General features: G+C 44.1%; 1 protein-coding gene across 4 annotated transcripts; it reads left to right on the top strand.

Annotated features, from left to right (window-relative positions):
• The first annotated feature begins 48 nt into the window (after nt 1-48).
• LOC123733247 (tectonic-like complex member MKS1) lies at nt 49-2,209 on the top strand. 4 transcript variants are annotated; one of them, XM_082960313.1, is made up of 7 exons: nt 49-383; nt 593-714; nt 848-903; nt 1,058-1,283; nt 1,624-1,721; nt 1,881-2,009; nt 2,138-2,209. In XM_082960313.1, exons 5-7 carry the CDS (start codon nt 1,636-1,638, stop codon nt 2,187-2,189), a joined length of 267 nt encoding a protein of 88 aa, XP_082816439.1. In that variant the 5' UTR covers nt 49-383; nt 593-714; nt 848-903; nt 1,058-1,283; nt 1,624-1,635; the 3' UTR covers nt 2,190-2,209. The 4 variants fall into 4 exon arrangements, 3 of the variants coding, with proteins under 3 accessions (XP_082816439.1, XP_082816440.1, XP_082816438.1); XM_082960314.1 differs by having other exon boundaries at nt 50-383; nt 1,072-1,207; XM_082960312.1 differs by having other exon boundaries at nt 51-383; nt 1,058-1,207.
• The last annotated feature ends 12,688 nt before the right edge of the window (nt 2,210-14,897 follow it).

Genomic DNA, 14,897 nt, shown 5'->3' with positions numbered 1-14,897 from the left:
TTAAACATTTTACAGCAATGGAATATTATTGTACTGATATTACCTTACCTGTTAACAGTGGGGGGGTTTATTCTGCTGCTCTGGACTGGATCCCACGGTAGGTGGCGGTAGTGAACCAATAAATAGTTGGATTGCTCGCCAGAAACCCAACCAGGCAGGCCGACTGTTGTTACCATGCAACGAGCAGACGCTTGTGAAAAGTACTAGCTACAAAATTGTCTCAATTGCTTGCTGCGCGTGTGTGTGTGTGTATGTTGCTAATCTAGCTAGTTAGCAAGCCATCAATAAAGTTCCTAACGTTACAACTTGGTAGACGGCTGGAGCACCGACACCGGAGAGTCTGCCTGTCGTTCCCGAGATGCTGTCAAAAACCTTACAATTAAGTAAGTTGCAGTTGGCCTTTGTGTGGCTTTTATTCCTTGCATTGCCATAAAAGCAAGACACTGTCTTTAGCTAACGTTAGCTCTCAAAGCAGATGATGATAAACACCCAGTATATTGCTTGACCTGATCCCTGAGTTTGCCATGAAAACATGGCATTTAGCTAGCTAGAATCCTGTTTACCTTGTTTATATTTACAATGGTGTTTACAGGATCCATATTCAGAGATTCACCTCCACAGCAGCCCTCTCCCAACACCTTCAGCAGCAGGTTTTGACTCAACAGGAGAGGAGAGGCATTGAGCTGGACACCCTCAACTCACCGGCTCAATCAGGTATTAACACTGTTTTGAAACAGAAAGATGTTAGATGTTTTGAAACAGAAAGATGTTAGATGCTTCTTAGTTGAGTAGATGTTATTTTCGTGGTGGCTAGATATGGACCAGAACATCTTGGTTTTGTTTTCAGCCGGAGATGATGAGGAGGAGTTGGTGGTAGGCTGGCAGGAGAAGCTGTTCAGTCAGGTAGGTCCTCTACCAGTGTCCTTATAACAACTAATACTTTACTGTTTAGGATAGTTTGATTTTGCATAGTAAGTTTTATGTGTGTGTGTGTGTGTGTGTGTGTGTGTGTGTGTGTGTGTGTGTGTGTGTGTGTGTGTGTGTGTGTAATATGAAGTGGTTTTGTTCCAGAGTGAGTCAGTATACCAGACTCCACTGGAGAGACAGTACCACACAGAGATCATGGCTCTGGAGCGGACCAGGGGCAGACCGGAACTGCAGGACTTTCACCTACACCGATTCTGACTGCTACACCAATTGGGAAGGGGTGGGTTTCTACTGAATCTCCATTTCTGTAACGGTTCCATAACCACAGACGCTGGAAGACAGGAAGCAAGTACAGGGTGAGGATTTATTAATAAATAGACATGAAACTAAAGAAGAACAGAGTCTGGACAAGAGAAACAAAACAACATCAATGTAGACAAGGGAATGAAACTGAGGAAGTGACAGATATAGGGGAGGCAATCAATGACGTGATCCAGGTGAGTCTGATGAAGCGCTGGTGCGCGTAACGATGGTGACAGGTGTGCGTAATGATGAGCAGCCTGGCGACCTCGTGCTCCAGAGAGGGGGAGCGGGAGCAGACGTGACAATTTCATTATTCAAAACAAAGAATTTACCTCGTTTCTGTCCCAAAGAAACGTTAGTGTTTTAAAGCAGTTTTTTTTATACTCACTACAGCTTTCCCAGAGTATGGTGAGGCAGGTCAAGTCCAACCCTACCTTCCTGGCACATAGGATGGCCAATGTCAGACACTTACGACAGGACAGACAGCCAGTGTAGGTCCCTGTTACTCACCGAAGTGAATTATTATTAAAGTGAATGTAATTGAAGCAACATTGATGTGTGATGTGCTGCTTTGAAGACAAACAGTGTACCGGTATGTTCATATTACCCTTGTATGCAAAATGTGGTTGTGGTATTCTGTTGGTCTGCAGTGACAGCACCTTCCCCAAGTCCAGGCTGATTACCTGGGAGCCCTCGGAGGACTTTGTGAAGACCAGCCACGTGGTCAACACACCTGTACAGACCATGCGCATCATGGGTGACCTGGGACCACCGGGCAAGTGAGTAGCACAAGGGGAAAAACCACTATGTAGCCTATGCACTTATTACACTGCTTTGTATGTAATAACTTTGAAGTACATTCCAATTCAGGCATTGAAAAGTGGCATTGTATTCTTGTCTTCCTCAGACTTGGCCAGAAGGAGAAGGAATGCTTTGTCGTGTCTTTGGGGTACCATTAAACTGAAGACATGTTTATCAATCAACTCCCTGTAATTATTATCACGCGATCAAACTGATTCATCGTTTAATTGTAATTAACTAGGAGATCGGGGCACCAAGGAAAATATTCAGATTACAAAGTTATAATTTTCCTAATATAACTTTCCTATATTATAACATTATATATTATATTCTATTATAGTATAGGCCGATTATCTTCTGGTTTAAATGGTGTATTTTACCTCGCGTCCAGTCTCATTCCAAACGTCGTAAATTGTTGTATCTGCACGAACCCAGTCTTTACTAAGAGTCATCCATACATCAATTGTCTTAAAATCATTTATTTACTAAACTAAGTAATTCACAGAAAGTATACAAACAGTAATTATCATCACAAAGAATTGGTAGAGTAATGTGCCCTAGTGGCTAACAGGCATGGCTGGTGTCTTGTTGAACAATGGGTCATAAAGGGCAGCTGAGAAGACCCTACAGAGTTCATTAATATTAACAATTGATATGCTAATCCTTTGCACATGAACGCTCACTCATTCGAGAACAATTGCAATCAATATATATTTACGCTCAGTGTGTCGTCGGGATCCTTGTTGGAGCGTCGTTCTGTTGGAGAGTTCTCTCTCTCTCTCTCTCTCTCTCTCTCTCTCTCTCTCTCTCTCTGGGTTAGAATGGATCTTTCAAAGCGACATTCATTAATGTCGTCATAGAATGGATGTTTCGTTGGTCTTCGCGTTCAATGATATAAGTTACTTAGCTGCAGACTAATAATTAATATCAAAGACTTGTTCTTATTCTGTCGGTATCAATAGTCTAAAAGTTAACCACGTGGTATAGTTAACTTTCTGTAGAGTACTTGGATGGTCAAACCTATTGGCCAACTCGCAATGGAGTGGAGGCCGGGTCTGTTAGAAATGTAAATCAGGGTGGGTTTTATAGTGAACATGTCACATGACGCCTGGTCCTGTCTGTGTCCCTGGGGGCGTGCCGATGACTGAGTTAAGCTTGGTACAGGAATACAATTCTATCACATTAACATCAGTACATAGCATCTCAATGTATTACAAAAGCTTTATCCTTATTAATACATTCTATACAACCATGTGGATGCAAGTCTCATCGCTGAGGCTATTATATAAACAGTTTTATGGTAATATGGCTATATTGTCTCTTCTGAGTATCACAAAATTGTACCAAGCGGACCAGTTCGTAGCTGGATTCTTCACCAATCTTCCATACCATCTCCAGAACACAAATGTCACTCGGTTCCCCAATTCTGTGAGTTGGAAGAATTTCCTGTGTCTCTCTATGGGCCATGTGGCCAGAGACTCTTCTCTGGAATTTTACCACTCCTTCACACAGGGACTGGGTGGGGGAAGGTAGGTTGGGGGATGGTGCAAGGGGGGAGGGGGTCAACTGTCCTCCCTGTACTCAAAGAGGCCAACGTCATGACAGCTTGTTGTGCACGATAAGAGCAGATGGATATGGAGTGATTACCATCAAACCAGACTTCAACAAAGTTGTTTCATCAGCAAAGGTAATGTTAAATCTGATTTTATTTGTCACAGAATACAACAATAACTGATTACTGATTTAATGAGCCATTCGCAGTTTCACTGTACCGGCCGCTGTGTACTTAGACTTGCATGGCTTAATCTTTGAGACAAGCATATGCTACTGGCAGGATCAACCAGGTAGCCACTCACAACATAGAGGTTGTACCCTGCATCCAACAATGCAGTTTAAGAAAAAAAATTGGTATTTTGGACCTAGACTTGACGCTCCGGTATCACTTGCCGTGCTGTAGCAGAGAGAACATTCTATGACTAGGGTGGCTTGAGTCTTTGACAATTTTCGGGCCTTATTCTGACAACGCCTGGTATAGAGGTCCTGGATGGCAGGAAGCTTGGCCCCGGTGATGTACTGGGACATACTCACTACCCTCTGTAGTGCCTTGCAGTCAAAGTCTGAGCAGATGCCATACCAGGCAGTGATTTAACCAGTCAGGGTGCTCTCGATGGTGCAGCTGTAGAATTTTTTGAGGATCTGAGAACCCATGAGAAATCTTTTCAATCTCTTGTGGGGGAATAGGCTTTGTCTTGCCCCCTTCACGACTGTCTTGGTGTGTTTGGACCATGATACTTTGGTGATGTGGACACCAAGGAACTTGAAGCTCTGAACCTGCTCCACTACAGCCCCGTCGATAAGAATGGGGGCGTGCTCAGTCCTCCTTGTCCTGTAGTCCACAATCATCTCCTTTGTCTTGATCACATTGAGGAAGAGGTTGTTGTCCTTGCACCACATTGTCAGGACTCTGACCTCCTCCTTATAGGCTTTCTCGTTTTTGTCGGTGAATCAGGCCTACCACTGTTGTCATCGGCAAACTTAATGATGGTGTTGGAGTCGTGCCTGGTCGTGCAGTCATGAGTGAACAGGGAGTACAGGAGGGGACTGAGCATGCATCCTAGAAGTGCCCCCGTGTTGAGGATCAGTGTGGCGGATATGTTGTTTCCTACCCTTACCACCTGGGGGCGGCCCGTCAGGAAGTCCAGGATCCAGTTGCAGAGGGCGGTGTTTAGTCCCAGGGTCCTTAGCTTAGTGATGAGCTTTGAGGGCACTATGGTGTTAAATGCTGAGATGTAGTCAATGAATAGCATTCTCACATAGGTGCTCCTTTTGTCCATGTGTGAAAGGGCAGTGTGGAGTGCAATAGAGATTGCCACATCTGTTGGGGCGGTATGCAAATTGGAGTGGGTCTAGGGTTTCTGGGATAATGGTGGTGATGTGAGCCATGGCCAGCCTTTCAAAGCACTTCATGGCTACAGATGTGAGTGCTACGGGTCGGTTGTTATTTAGGCAGGTTACTTTAGTGTTCTTAGGCACAGGGACTATGGTGGTCTGCTTGAAACATGTTGGTATTACAGACTCTGACAAGGAGAGGTTGAAAATGTCAGTGAAGACACTTGCCAGTTGGTCAGAGCATGTGTAACCGATGTGAAATGGCTAGTTAGTTAGCGGTGGTGCGCGCTAATAGCGTTTCAATCGGTGACGTCACTCGCTCTGAGACTTGAAGTAGGGTTGCCCCTTGCGTTGCAAGGGCCGTGGCTCTTGTGGCGCGATGGGTAACGATGCTTCGGTGGGTGTCAGTTGTTGATGTGTGCAAGGGTCCCTGGTTCGAGCCCAGGTTGGGGCGAAGAGAGGGACGGAACCTACACTGTTACATTGATGCTGTTGACCCGGATCATTGGTTGCTGCGGAAAAGGAGGAGGTCAAAGGGGGGGTGAGTGTAACCGATGTGAAATGGCTAGTTAGTTAGCGGTGGTGCGCGCTAATAGCGTTTCAATCGGTGACGTCACTCGCTCTGAGACTTGAAGTAGGGTTGCCCCTTGCGTTGCAAGGGCCGCGGCTTTTGTGGCGCGATGGGTAACGATGCTTCGTGGGGTGTCAGTTGTTGATGTGTGCAAGGGTCCCTGGTTCGAGCCCAGGTTGGGGCGAAGAGAGGGACGGAACCTACACTGTTACACATGCTCGGAGTACACGGCCTGGTAATCTATCTGGCCCTGCGGCCTTATGAATGTTGACCTGTTTAAAGGTCTTACATCGGCTGCGGAGAGCATGATCACACAGTCGTCCGGAACAGCTGATGCTCTCATGCATGTTTCAGTGTTACTTGCCTTGAAGCGAGCATAGAAGTTATTTAGCTCGTCTGGTAGGCTCGTGTCACTGGGCTGCTCTCGGCTGTGCTTCCCTTTGTAGTCTGTAATAGTTTGCAAGCCCTGACACATCCGATGAGCGTCGGAGCCGGTGTAGTACGATTCGATCTTAGTTCTGTATTGACACTTTGCCTGTTTGATGGTTCGTCGGAGGGCATAGCGGGATTTCTTATAAGCTTCCGGGTTAGTCCCGCTCCTTGAAAGCGGAAGCTCTACCCTTTAGCTCTGTGCGGATGTTGCCTGTAATCCATGGCTTCTGGTATGGGTATGTACGTATAGTCACTGTGGGGACGACGTCATCGATGCACATATTGATGAAGGCAGTGATTGATGTGGTGTACTCCTCAATGCCATCGGAAGAATCCCAGGAACATATTCCAGTCTGTGCAAGCAAAACAGTCCTGTAGTTTAGCATCTGCTTTATCTGACCAGTTTTTTATAGACTGAGTCACTGATGCTTCCTGCTTAAAAAAAAATGTGTAAGCAGGAATCAGGAGGACAGAATTATGGTCAGATTTGCCAAATGGAGGGAGAGCTTTGTACGCATCTCTGTGTGTGGAGTAAAGGTGGTCTAGAGTTAGTTTTTTCCCCCCCCCTCTGGTTGCACATTCAACATGCTGGTTGAAATTAGGTCAAACTGATTTAAGTTTCCCTCCATCAATTTCCCCGGCCACTAGGAGCGCCGCCTCTGGATGAGCGTTTTCCTGTTTGCTTCATGCGGAAAACAGCTCATTGAGTGCGGTCTTCGTGTCAGCATCAGTTTGTGGTGGTAAATAGACAGCTAAGAAGAATATAGATGAAATCTCTCAAGGTAAATAGTGTGGTCTACAGCTTATCATGAGATACTCCAGCTCAGGCGAGCAAAACCTTGAGACTTCCTTAGCTATCGTGCACCAGCTGTTGTTTACAAATATAGACTGCCACCCCTTGTCTTACCAGAGGCGGCTGTTCTATCCTGCCGATAGTGTATAACCCGCCAGCTGTATGTTATTAATGACGTCGTTCAGCCACGACTCTGTGAAACATAAGATATTACAGTTTTTAAGGTCCCGTTGGTAGGATATACGTGATTTTAGTTTGTCCCATTTATTTTCCAGCTATTGTATGTTGGCTAACAGTACGGATGGCAAAGGCAGATTAGCCACTCGTTGCCTGATCCTCACATGGCACCCCGATCTCCTTCTGCGAATCTACGTCTTTTTTTCCTACAAATGACAGGGATGAGGGCCTGTTCAGGTGTCTGGAGTAAATCCCTCTCGTCTGACTCATTAAAGACAAATTCTTCGTCCAATTCAAGGTGGGTAATCGCTGTTCTGATGTCCAGAAGCTCTTTTCGGTCATAAGACACGGTAGCAGCAACATTATGTACAAAATAAGTATCAAACAATGTGAAAAAACAAACAAAATAGCACGGTTGGTTAAGAGCAAATAAAACGGCAGCCATCCTCTCCGGCGCCAGTACAATTTATTAGTCCAAATTACGGGGAACAAAGGGAATTTGTTTTTCTGAAGGGTTTGGTCACAGATCTGCCAGTTCAGATCAAATCCCATGTATTGTTGCCTGACTCAGGACTCAAACCAGTGACCATTAAGTTACTGGACTAATTCTCTATCTTCCACCTTCTAACACTTTTTTTTATTTCACCTTTATTTAACCAAGTAGGCTAGTTGAGAACAAGTTCTCATTTACAACTGCGACCTGGCATGGGCTTCCTAGGCAAAGTTCCCTTTACACTATCCCATGTGCGTGTCTCATGATCTGGTAATGAGGTAGTCCTGCCTGCAAGTTTAAAATCAGTGTCACCCTCAGCTCAAGAGGGCATTACATCTTGGTCTAATGGTCAAGACACTGTTTTTTCCCATGGGGGGCCCGGGTACAGATCCTGCCCATGAAATGTGCACACCTCTCCCAAAGCACAATTCCACTGCTTCCACCAATGTAGTGTTTTTTTTGTTGCAAACAGCAATGGTGTAATGCCCCTTTTGATTAAAAACCGGGTCTCTCTGACCGTAGGCAAACAAATATATTTTAGTGAATTCAGGCGGTCGCCCCAAACAGGTTTTGAACATGGGTCCATCAACTGTCAAGCCAACACCTTAAGTGCTACGCCAAGATGTCCAAACCTCAAGATGAGTTTGCTCGGTGTTGGATTAAGGTTGCTACATTACCTCCTTCCTTTGGGAGAGCATGCCCCCACACTTCTTTATAGCAAGTCTCTCACGTGTACACACATCTTAGATGGCTTCACAGTCACTATCCCACTTCTGATACCAATGTAACAAATTTGGGGGTAGCTCCAACTGGGACTCAGACTCCGGTCCAGCGACTAGCAAGCCAACACCTTATCCATTACACCAGGAGATCAGAAGGTGGTAAGTGTTGGGTTAAGCTTGCTACAATATATACTTATATAGGGCAATGTGTGATCTGGGTGAGGCAGCATTGCCACTAGAGCTCCCGACACAGCCTAACACAATCTTTACCTTCTTAACCTTAACTAACCTAAAGTCAAATAGATTTAGACAAACCACCATGTGAACAGCAAGTTTAGGGTTCATGGAGTGAAGTGGGTGATGGGTAGGACCACCAGTATGAACTATATGTCTATGAATGCATTACAAACACAGATGGATTCTCTTTATCAACACCATCTTTTCTGTGAAACTAGATTTCAGCAATCAATCAACAAGACTAATGAAATGGAGCAAATTAAGACATTAGAACTGCTAAAGGTAATATATTACATTCTGAAACCAATTTCTTACTGGTAGATTTTGTACATGACCTGTCATTCCTGAGAGCGACGCTCTCTCTCCTCCCCCCCTTCCCCCCATCTCTCTTTGCATGTTCTGGGGCGAAGCTTCCCCTAGATACAGATCTAGGATCAGCTTCCCCTCCCCAAACCTAACAAGGACCATTAGCGGGGGGAATTCCAACCTGATCCAAAGCCAGGGTCTATTTGGGGAACTTGTCCCATCCCCCAGAACTCTACATGTGGATGCGGCTTTCTCCAGCTCACCATGCTCACAAAGCAAACAGCAGTGTATTTCAGCTGTAAGTATTTTGAAGTTACTAGCGATATTATTTTAAATGAATTTACCTAGCTTTGTTATTATTCAACAATAACTAGGCCAATGTAGCTGTAGCGACCTACATTTCGTCGATGATGTTAGCTAGCTAGCAGCTAGCTAGCGAGCCATTTTTCCTGGCTATACTGATAGGTTAATTAGCCAGCTAGCTGCTAAATGTTGCTGGAGTATACATTAATACATTTCGGAATGGATTATTATTGCATTGCTTATCTTTGCTATGATGTCTTAATGTTCTCATATGAAATAATTTTGTGTTGTGCATAATGTTAAAAAACTCCATAGGAGTAATGTTAAACTAGCTACTGGTAGCTAGCTACATTCTAATGCAAATGTGGTCCTAGCTCGGTAGCTTTCCTGTGGCAGGCCGAGTTATTTGCGCAAGTCACAATGTGAGACATTTTGTTTAGCAGTGATTTTATTTTGAAATGGCAGCTAGGATTAGGCATTTGGAATATTTCACTATTGAAATATGGATATCCGGATGGTCCAAATATTATTTTTTATTTTTTTGTGAAAACATGTTTTGTTTGCCGCAGGACTGGCAGAGATAGTGCAGTGCTAGAAGGGAAGGTTTGATTGGGAGAGACAGTTGTTGCTGCCATAGGTAATCTGTCATACTATACATTATTAATGACATGTAATTTTTAAAATTGTTCTCTTCAGAACATCGATAAAAGCAGGAATCTCTCGTGCCAAGGTATGTAGCCAACCGTCAACCACCCCCTCATTTCCTGCATTTTAAAGTGGCAATCGGCAGTTGCAAAATCCATTTTTGGACCTGCAATTTAATGATATTGATTCTTGAAGAATATAACTTAGAAATGCCTCATTAGCTTAGTTCAACTGTTCTACCCCATCAGAAATCAACATATAAGCATGTTTTACTCCAATGTGGGTAAACAAAGTAAATGTAAACAAACACTATATAGCCTCAAAACATGGATCAATCCACTAATGGGAGGGAAATGTAGCCTCAAAACTAGCTATTATTGGCAGAGAGATTTCAAACTCTTTGTTATTGGTCTATTAACTTAGACCACCTGGTGATGTCACCAAGCAAGCTAAAACTCCACCAATGCAAAACCTGCTGATTTAGAATGTCTTATGTAGATTGTATTTTCAATCAGCAACTATCAGGAAGTTACACTGATAACATTTTTTCATAGTTTCATCAGCTGTTGTACAAATATGATACAAAACACCAGCTGAGTGACACCGGCTGCATCAGTGAGAATGATCCTGACAGCTAAAGCTCGAGTGACAGCTGTTCAGAACTGACTCAGCCTGGTAAATTTGTGACGGTATACACCGGCTGCTTTCGTAAAGCAACGGAACAGCCACAGTTCACCGTCAAACTTACCAGGCTGAGTGAGTTCTGAAGAAAAATGTAATGTCGTTGCTTGCTAATATGTGGATTTGTTGTTACTCTTATGTATGTTCCATCTTTTTGTGTTTTTCAGGCAAGCCTGGGAAAGAACTGAAAAAACACACTAAAGAGTCAAGACAGACACCAGAAAGAGGCCCAAGAAGACTTGGACGCAGGATCAGAGGACAGCGAGGGATGTTCAGAACTCACTCGGTAAGTTGGTGAGGGTACACTTTGAGACTGCTTACCTGACACGGAGGAAGTATTTTCTTTTTATCTCCTCTCCCTTACCTTCCCTATGCCCCTCTCCTCTATTGTGTTGGACCATCATGTGTTTTAATCTTTTCTTTGTTTGCGATTAGGTTTGGAGAATGACTTCTCAACCCAAGAGGCCCAAGAGCAGCTGTGAGAAAGCATCAGTTTGGAAGCATTTGGGAAAATGTAAAGTGGTGAAGAAGGTTCCCGGCAAAGAGGATTGCCTGTTATGGGTCAGAGCCATCTCTCAAAAACAGAACATGGAAAGACATAAAAACCTGGTGCACAACACAATGCAAACAGAAAAGGCTCTCCGCAGCCAGTAAAAGGCTAGCATGCCACAAAGCTGAAGTTCACACAGGTGAATGGGAGAGTTGTAAAAGACATAGCTCCAAAATACAGGTCATAGTTGAGCTCGTGAGCTAGTTCTGCTCTTTTTTGCATTTTTTTGGTTTTGTGGTGCAAAACTTAGTGTGTCGAGCTTAACACGTCAACCCTGTTACCAATAGATAAAAAGGCTATACATTTTTTAGCAATTTCATTTTTTGTCTGAAACTTCCAATTCAAAAGCTTCCATTCCCCTTGTCACAAGGGATTTATGCATGATTTAATATGAGTGGCACAGTGGACTTAGGCACTGCATCGCAGTTGCTAGCTGTGCCGCTATAGATCCTGGTTCGGCTGCGACCCGGAGACCCATGGGTTGGCGCACAATTGTCCCAGCGTCGTCCAGGTTAGGGGAGTGTTTGTCCGGCAGGGATGTCCTTGTCCCATTGCGCTCTAGCAACTCCTGTGGCGGGCCGGGCGCATGCATGCTGACACGGTCGCCAGGTGTACGGTGTTTCCTCCGACACATTGGTGTGGCTGGCTTCCGGGTTAAGCGGGCATTGTGTCAGGAAGCAGTGCAGCTTGGCAGGGTCGTGTTTCAGATGACCCATGGCTCTCTACCTTCGCCTCTCCCGACTCCGTAGGGGAGTTGCAGAGATGAGACAAGACTGTAACTACCAATTGGATACCACGAAAATTGGGGAGATAAAGGGGTTAAGATATATAATATATAAAATGAAACCCTGTTATACTTTATTTGGCACTTAATAGGCACTTATTGTAGTCATTTTTTAAATTTAATCTCTTGAGATGGGAAACCCTTTTTTTATTTTCGTTTTTATTCATTTGAATATGGTCTTTATAACAGAAGGTAAAATTAGGTGAACTTTTATTTATGAATATAAACTGGCAATATTCTAGTGGCCAATCTTCGTTGCAATAGGCCCATGAAATAATATCAGCTTTTATGATGCTGGTAAAGATAGTACCTTTACAGACGGCCCCTAACTGCACAGTATAGCCTATAGGTTATACACTGAGTGTACAAAATAATAAGGACACCTTCCTAATATTTAGTTATCGCCCCACCCCCTTTTGTCCTCAGAACAGCTTCAATTTATCAGGGCATGGATTCTACAAGGTGTTGAAAGCGTTCCACAGGGATGCAGGTCCAGGTTGAAGCCACAGTTGTCAAGTTGGCTGGATGTCCTTTGGTTGGTGGAACATGAGCGTGGAAAAACCCATCAGTGTTGCAGTTCTTGACACAAACCGGTGTGCCTGGCACCTACTACCATACTCCGTTCAAAGGTACTTAAATCTTTTGTCTTGCCTGTTCACCCTCTGAATGGCACACATACACTATCCATGTCTCAATTGTCTCCAGGCTTAAAAATCATTCTTTAACCTGTCCTGTCCCCTTCATCTACAAGTGACATCAATAAGGGATCATAGCTTTCACTTGGATTCACCTGGTAAGTCTGTCATGGAAATAGCAGGTGCTGTCTATATTTTCTGCCATCTCTCCAGTGCATTTCTTGAATGCCACTTTCAACATCCAAGTCATTCAGCCAACTGTCCAGGTCTACTGCCTTAAGATCACCTTCGCTGCAGTTTCTCTTCATCTCTTGGATCAGTGCCCTCACCTCCTCGCCCATCCTCTTGAGCTCCCTAGCCACGTCTTCGTCCCTCAGTCTCTCCTTCCTCCTCCCCATCCACTTCGCAATCCATCCTCTACAGCATCCCTCATTCTTCTTCTGCCTCTCTTGGTTGATGTCCTGACCGTCATTGTGCGTCTCCAGGCCTTCCTCCAGGTTGAGTTCTATTGAGGTCAGGTTTTCTTTGATCCGCCTCAGGCTCTCCTCTTTGATGTTGGTCCACTCTGTCTGCTTGTCCAGCTGATGCCTGCAGGGCCGGACAGTGGGGACCACCTCCATCTGGCATGACACCTTCTTCAGGGCACTCACAGAGGCAGGGAGGAGGATGTTGAACTTGGCCACAATAATCTCTACAGACATAGTGTCAAAACATTGAGATGTGACACACACACACAAATTTAAAAGATGCCTACCAGTCGATGGTCCTTCAGTGGTCCTTGTGGTTCCTTTGGAGGCTCTGGACTGTCCTCAGAAGAGGCATCATTGCCATCATCAAGCTGTGTGTCAGAGAGCTAGCTGGTCATAGTCCATTCTCCACATTCACTGAGAGTTACTCAAAAATGTGTGTGGGGGGAGGAGATAGACAGATCATCCTCATCCATATCCCTCACTTCAAGCTTTGTCACCTTTCCATCCTCAACTTTCAGTGGTGGTGTCCTCCTTTCATGATCCTCATCATCACACTGTGTATCAGAGTCAACTAGTCAGAGACCATCCTCCTCACAGTGATGTCACTCAACAAAGACATGGACGGTAGGGTACAACTCTTTTACCTCCGATTCACAGTCAGTGAAGGAGTAGATGGAAAAGTCATCAGAACTGGATGAGATCACATCATATTTTCTCTCTATCAGCTGAGTCACCCTTCCAGACTGAGGAGACAGAGAAAGGCATGTACTCATGGCAGCCATAGAATACACTCGCATTGACCCTCAAGGAAATGTAGAATATGTAGGCAATCCAACATGGTTGTACAAGTAGTGAGTAATACATGGGTAACTGAAAATGCAATAAATGCAACTCCCATAACATTAGGGGTGGGTCTAAAGACCTTCCATAGTATAGGATTCTTTAGCATGTCGAATGGATGATTGTCAATTCAACCAAGCCACCCAAAATGGCCATATGAATCAACAGATTGATCTATCTGTTGTGTCTCTATGGGAACAGCAGAGATGACCTGGCTGAGAGGCTCTGGATTGATGTTCCATCCATCCCTTGATGTCTGGTCCTGCCCACAGCTCACAATGATTGGCTGTAAACAGTGAAGAAGGAATTAAACACTTCTTTCCTCATTGCAGAATGCATAACTAATGTGCATGTGTTATTGATTTCAGTTCGGATATGACTTAAAGGCTTTGTTCTTCTGTGCATCTTGCTGGTTGGCCACATCACAGAATCAGGGATGCTAACCCTCACTGGATTCAACCGCCAACACATCACTCAATTTAAAAGGTGATAATATAACAAAGACAGGACAGATATGTATTGTATATTTTCCACATAAGGGTGGAGTCTTTAAGCTCTTTTGATTCTCTCATTATTACGATCCATTGCTTTCTGAGGGAAACATTTCCAACAATATTGGATATATATGTATATGTGTGAGTGTGTATATACACAGCTTTGGATAACATTAAGAGACCACTGCAAAATGATCAGTTTCTCTGGTTTTACTATTTATAGGTTTGTGTTTGGGTAAAATGAACATTTTAGTTTTCTAGAAACTACTGACATTTCTCCCAAATTCCAAGTAGAAATATTGTCATTTAGAGCATTTATTTGCAGAAAATGACAACTGATCAAAATAACAAAAAAGATGCAGTGTTGTCAGACCTTGAATAATACTAATATTTTAACTTAGGAAGAGTTCTGAAATCAATATTTGGTGGATTAACCCTGATTTTCAATCACAGCTTTCATGCCTCTTGGCATGCTCTCCACCAGTCTTTTACGTTGGTGTTGGGTGACTTGATGCCATCCTGGCGCAAAACTTCAAGCAGCTCGGCTTTGTTTGATAGCTTGTGACCATCCATCTTCCTCTTGATCACATTCCAGAGGTTTTCAATGGGGTTCAGGTCTGGAGATTGGGCTGGCCATGACAGGGTCTTGATCTGGTGGTCCTCCATCCACACCTTGATTGACTTAGCTGTGTGGCATGGAGCATTGTCCTACTGGAAAAAGCAATCCTCAGAATTGGGGAACATTGTCAGAGCAGAAGGAAGACCTCTTTTTGCAGGTCATTTGATATCATCCTACAGTTGTTGAGTGACATTCGAATGAGTTGGCAGTCATCCCAGTCAGTGG

This window comes from Salmo salar, chromosome 13 (assembly GCF_965601325.2).
Source record: "Salmo salar chromosome 13, fSalSal1, whole genome shotgun sequence".
NCBI classification, from domain to species: domain Eukaryota; kingdom Metazoa; phylum Chordata; class Actinopteri; order Salmoniformes; family Salmonidae; genus Salmo; species Salmo salar.
The sequence above is the reverse complement of the archived record's forward strand: the minus strand, read 5'-3'. Positions and strand labels throughout refer to the sequence as shown.